Source organism: Coptis chinensis, chromosome 3, assembly GCF_015680905.1.
Source record: "Coptis chinensis isolate HL-2020 chromosome 3, ASM1568090v1, whole genome shotgun sequence".
Taxonomy (NCBI): Eukaryota; Viridiplantae; Streptophyta; class Magnoliopsida; order Ranunculales; family Ranunculaceae; genus Coptis; species Coptis chinensis.
In genome coordinates this window covers 115421119-115427562 of record NC_141458.1, presented here as the reverse complement: position 1 = coordinate 115427562, position 6444 = coordinate 115421119, and the positions used below count along the sequence as shown (strand labels likewise).

Genomic DNA, 6444 nt, shown 5'->3' with positions numbered 1-6444 from the left:
AGTTTTAAAGAATAGCATTCATGCACTAGATCTTTAGAGTGCTACTTACTCATTTGAGTACTACGATTATCATTTATAACTATTAGGTCACATGGATGAGCTGGTGCATGTTGAGATCATTGAAAAGGATTGATGTAGGTGAAAATACAATTTTCACTTAAGCAAAAGGTCACACACAACGTAACAGTGCTACTTAGCATTCTTATATAATGAGGGGTTGGAAACATAACATTCCCAACCACAGCAAAGGTTCACAAGTCTTTCCTTTTTATTGTGTTATTAGCCTTTTTTTCTTCCTCTTGTCCGTTAATCTAAGGTCACAATATGATGAGGACAGGGGGACTCATTACTTGCATTCTCTTCTTCTTCCTCTACCTTTCTGGAGCCTCTGCCATGCGTCCTGTTATGAAGAAACGACGTGAACCATGTAAGAGATTGGAGCTTTTTTTCCATGACATTGTTTACAATGGCAAGAATGCAGAAAACGCAACGTCAACTATTGTAGCGGCGCCAGAAGGAGCAAATAGAACCATCTTGGCAGGACAGAATCATTTTGGAAATGTGGTTGTGTTTGATGACCCTATTACTCTAGACAACAATCTTCATTCCACCCCAGTTGGTCGTGCACAAGGCATGTATATCTATGACAGAAAAGACACTTTTTGCTCTTGGCTAGGCTTCACATTTGCTCTAAACAGTACAGAACATCAAGGCACACTTAGCTTTATTGGAGCTGATCCTCTATTAAATAAAACTAGGGACATTTCAGTGGTTGGTGGCACTGGAGATTTCTCCTTGGCCAAAGGAATCGCAACCATAATGACAGATGCATATGAAGGAGAAGTATATTTTCGCCTACACGTTGATATTAAGTTGTATGAATGTTGGTAATGTGATTTGGCTTAGTGAGTGGATGAATTTTCAAGCATTGGATTGTCCATCCAACTCATACGTTTGATTTTAGAATCATGATAATAAGTGTATTTTTTTTTTGGTGAAGATGATAATAAGTGTATTGAGTGATCCAAATCATCATATATGAATTTGTTCATCCACTTGCTTTTTATTTAATTTTGGTTGTAATGCGTAATTGTTATTTTTTTTTTTGGCTAAAGTAATTGTTATCTCAAAGACTCAAACCACCTTTTCGTACCAAAGTTTTGTAAGCTTATACGATCTGGGATGTCATGAGAAGTAAATCACATCAACGTGCGGATCAGATGATCATGCACATAAACAGGATGATTTTGACATCCTAAATTTATGGAACCCCATTCAACATTGATTTCTACATATATGATTAGGATTGGGGATTTAGCAATTCAATCTCAGTTTTTTGTTGGGTAACAATTCAATCTCAGTTTTTAATGATGAGTTGCTAGTCAAAGAAGCTTTTATGGGGACTTCACCAACTATGAAGGATGTGGTTCACTCACAGACCATGGGTAGGTCAATCGTTTAAGCACTTTTTCCTAAATTAGCTAAAATGTCTTGCGGAGTGATGTCAATGCGCAACCAAATTATGAATAAAAAAATATGATTTAAGAGCATTTTAGGAAAGCTACCAAAAAAACATCAAAATTTTGAACCAAACTAAACACCAAATCAAAAAAACACTAAGCAACTTTAAGAGTAACATCAAAATTTTCACCAAACAACTACGCTTGGGGCGGTTTTAAAAAAAACCGCCAATTATATATAGGTTTTCGTTTTTTTAAAAACAAAGCCCAATAAAGCCCAAAATTGACACGTAGTTCCAATTGGCCCAAAGCCCTCCGTGTTTTCTAAAAAACCACACCATGTATCGCACATAAACTTTTTTTTTTTTCTTTCCCAATCTCTTTAAGCAAAACGGTTTTCATAAAACCCCATATTTGACTCTCCAAGCCCACGCCAATAAAATTTGCCAAAAAACTCCCATGATGAAATGGTGTTCTCTCAAACCGCATGCATGAAAGTGATTTGATAAATGCAAATTAAAATTTTAAACATCAAACATGGAACCAAATATTAGTCGATTTGGTGTTTGGTTTGGTATTTTTTTGGTGTTTTCATCAACATGTAGTTCTCCTGAAGTTGAAAAAACACCAAATTCTTGATATCACTGCTAAAAATGCTAGGTTGATATCACTACTAAAAATGCTCTAAACCAACTATTGGTGCACACATGATTCGGTGTGATGGATGACACTTAAAATATGACTTGGCATAGGATAATGGTGGACTCTCCAATCGTGTTTTTCAGCTTCACTTCTAAATTCGTTTTAAGTTTTCTTATTACAATTGATATCGATCCCAGCCCCCTCTAAGCAAAACGACTAGGGAAAACATGCTTCTAAATTACTTTTAGCGTTTTTCAGACATGCCCCTATTTGACTCTCAGCTAATTTACCAGTTAGTTTAGATTTTCTATTTTCTTCCAATAAAATAATAATAATAATAATAATCTAAAACTCCCATGATGAAATGCCGAATATGTTCTCAATGACAATCAAATGCATGAAATGATGAAATGCCTCTCAATGACAATCAAATGCATGAATTAAAATTTTAAACATCCGTTAAGTGCGTTTATCGGTTCATGCTTGTTAAATAGTATAATAGAAAGACTTGATTTTAAATAGCAAATTGCATACGAAATAGAAATCATTAAGAACATATTGACATTTCATCATAAGAGTTTTGGATTTTTTAATTTTTTTTTATTAGAATAAATTTTAAAAAAACTTGGACTAACGAGAGCCAAATCTAGTTGACTGGCAACAAGCATTAAATTGGGGCATCTCTAAAGAAAATTATAGTGGAGATTATGTCTAATTCCTAATTATAAATAGGGAGGTATCTCTAAAAAAACCTTTACTTTTATATATGTTGAAAATAGTAGCATTTGTTACTAGACCCACGCCCTTGAGAATACCACAACTCTGAGTCATTTTAGTCTTTAGGAGCGAAGGTAGATAGACACAAGGAGTATTACAAGATCGTGCGGTCGTGCGTGTGGTGCATAGTTCAATGTGCCACTCAACTAGTAATACTCGTCACACTCTGATTGCATCTCTCTACACCCCATGCAAGAAACTGTCTCCACACCCCGTTTTAAGTTGGAAACACTCCCTATTACGAAGTGTGTTAACTGCTCACGCACAATTTTCGGTTTCTACTCAAAACTCGGTTTTTCCATCAAACTCAAATAACTAAAAATAATAATAATAATAATAATAATAAGGTTATGCCACTTCTGATGACATACTTTGGCAGACTTCTTGAAACTCTGAAAACATCTTACTCTATTTGGTGATATTGAGCCGAACAGAAACATTGATGCATATGCCACAAACAGTGTCATACTTCATGTCATTTTGAGTTGCGTACTTCTGCCCATACTCCCGGGTTCATGGTGAAAGGCAACCATAACACATATTTCCATAGCAACTGATGCTTGGGAGAGAACTACTGCAAAATTTGGTCAAAACAAAGTATCATTTCTACTAAATGACCCTACATATATATATTCTACCATTTACAGAGCACTTAACAAAAACTAGTTTTAATAAAATATCAAAGTTGTATGTACCATTATATTTGTACCCCAACAAGCAACTATCGTCGTTGGGTACCAAAAGTTGCATATTAACATTGCCTACTAGTGCGGCCAATTTGCATTACCCACTAGTGTTTGAAATTTCAAAGTTTTGGTATCATCCTTCATACAACCTATTTTTTTGCCCACTTTACGCAGCCTAGTTTTATTGCTCACTCTGCAAAATGAAAATGACCTATTTTTATTGCCCACTATGCTGGCCTAATTTTATTGCCCACACTGGCCTACTTTTATTGCTCAATAAAAAAATATTCTGACTATTATGGAAACTATATATATTTATTAGGCAATAAGAAACCTCACTTATTGTTCACCTATAAATACCCCATTTCATTTCAACAAAAAACTACGCCCCACATGAAACTTGATTTCACAAAATACTTTAGATATGTAGCCATCGATATGGTTCAGTCTCTCTTCCACCACAATCAACACCCCTTATGACTTCATTAGTGTGTTTAGGTGAATCATTCCCAAACATAATTGGCGTTGTCTGCGGTTATTATCAATGAGCCCTCTTTCATGTTTTTTTCTTCAAGCTCCATTAATGGTGACAACTACAAGATCTCAAGTAAACAACCAGACAAGAACACAACAGTTCGATGGAAATAACTTAGCAAATCTTGAATATCCACTCAATCAAGTTCCACCATACCAAAAGGCTTTACCTTACTTTGCTACTTCAAATACCAAGAAAGCCCAGATTTAAACTTTTACGGTCTCACTAACTAGTATTTTCTCCTCATAATAGCACAATTTCGCGAGATGCAGATCTAAAAAATATGGAAACAGGTGATAAAAGCCAGACCCTGGAAGTGTTGCGTCAAAGGCTCGGAAAAATAAATAAACTTAACGACTACTTACACAAGTTTAAAACAACGTAGGTGTTCCAACTTCCAAGTACTCATCTTTAGTGTGAGTTGTTATCACTATTTTGAACATAAACATAAATTGTTTATACTCAACAAATTTCTCAAATGGTTTTTGGCCTTTGTCTCAATGTTTCTCCTGTTGTGAACTCGACATAAGAAGTGTATAGCTTCAGGAAACACTACAACTATCGCATTCATAAGTGCCAACTCACAATCAGTTATAATTATCTTTACAGAAATAGCTTTGTAGTCTAGAATATCACGAAATCTCTTTAAAACCCAAAGATAAGAATCTTCTTTATCATTCTCCAAATACCCAAAAACAATACATAATGTCTTCATCGTGGATGTGAACCCAACAACTTCAAACAATGCATTTTGAACCCATTCGTCTTGTAAGTGCAATCCATGACAATGACCTTGGAAAAACACATTGCCAAATGAATTTATTGGGGATGTGCAAACAACAAATCATTCACCTGTGATTGGATTATCCTTATGAAACTCTGTGTAACCAAATTTATCTAAATTTCTTAGAAATTCTTGCATTTGGTTTCTTCCATTCAACCAAACCAATTGATTCTTGTGACGATAATTGTATAAAATACTTTTGTTTGACAAATTATTGTCATCTCTCTATTTCAAGAGGGATAAAATTTCATGCGGTTTAAGAACACTCAAAGATAAATCTTGAACAATCAATTTTTTTTCAGCTTTTAACCTTCCGACGAATGCACGACCTATAAGATGCTTCCCCATAGTATGATTATGAGTTCCACACATAACACTCACTATCCATCCACTTTCGTTTCGTAATTTCCCTTTCAATACAAATTGACAGCCACATTTTTCAAACCGAATTATCTATATTCTTTCATTTTTTTTGTTCAATATTTTCAGTTTTACGGATGGTCTAAATATACTTTAGGTCTTTGCCCAAGTCCCGAATTATCAGACCTTAATATCACAACCACAACTCCAACAATCATACCAACTGTCAAACACCATTGGATCAATGAGTGACGATCTTCGAAGACCTACGTAAACCCTTGATCTTAGATATCATTGTTGTGGAGTTCATCATCGAAACAATAATTGGATTTCCCGCAGTAGTGTTAAAACCGATTCCATATATGTCACTTGGAGAACTTTGAAAGTTATTACTTTGATTTTGGCAGGAGAATTTATCTTGAATGTTGCTTCCACCATTTGAGCCAATTCTTAAAGTGAAAATTTTGTGGGAATAACAACAATTTTGTAGGAGACTCAAGACTATCCTAAGAGAACAAGAGAGGGTGGGGAGAATATTTTGGAAAGCATGAATAGTAGGAGTGTTGGTGGAGTTGTAAATACGATGAAGAGCTGGATGTCTAAATTACAATGGGGTGTGGAGAGAGTTATTTAAAGGTATAATGGTCATATTAACAAAGAATGGGGTGTAAAGAGAGCACTTGCCGTGTGTAGAGAGACTATCGGGGTGTGACAAATATTACTCTATTTAAACACCATATGCGACCAGCTCCATCTATTGTACGTCTAGCACATTCAAATTTGAGCAGTCACAGACTCACAGTTCAGAAACTCCAGATAGAATCATAGAAATGGACAATTTGTATTAGTCTTTCAGACTAGTTTTAAGGAGAAGATATGAATCAACTCAAAATGAAGCTACCAACTAATTACACAACTACGATGGGTAAGGGCAAATGTGCAACTGCAGCCAGTTTGGGTCGGACTCTGAACGTACAAGTTTTAAAAACAGAGTCCAGAACAACTATCAGGTACCCTCTCTACCTCTCAATTCAATTCGAAATTCAAAACGCTCAAAACTGCAAGTAGTGCTCCGTTCTTTTTTCATATGGTAACCAACCACTCGTAAATGTTATGAGACTTACAGTCGCCGGTACATCAGTAACAATATACAACTGCGCCCTACCCCATTACCCTGCAACATTACATTTTACAACAATC

At 35.4% G+C, this 6444-nt stretch overlaps 1 protein-coding gene across 1 annotated transcript; it reads left to right on the top strand.

Annotated features, from left to right (window-relative positions):
* The first annotated feature begins 242 nt into the window (after positions 1 to 242).
* Positions 243 to 1055, top strand: LOC147513293 (dirigent protein-like). The gene has a single exon (XM_086599528.1). It carries the CDS (start codon positions 325 to 327, stop codon positions 889 to 891), a length of 567 nt encoding a protein of 188 aa, XP_086455654.1. The 5' UTR covers positions 243 to 324; the 3' UTR covers positions 892 to 1055.
* Positions 1056 to 6444: the final 5389 nt, after the last annotated feature.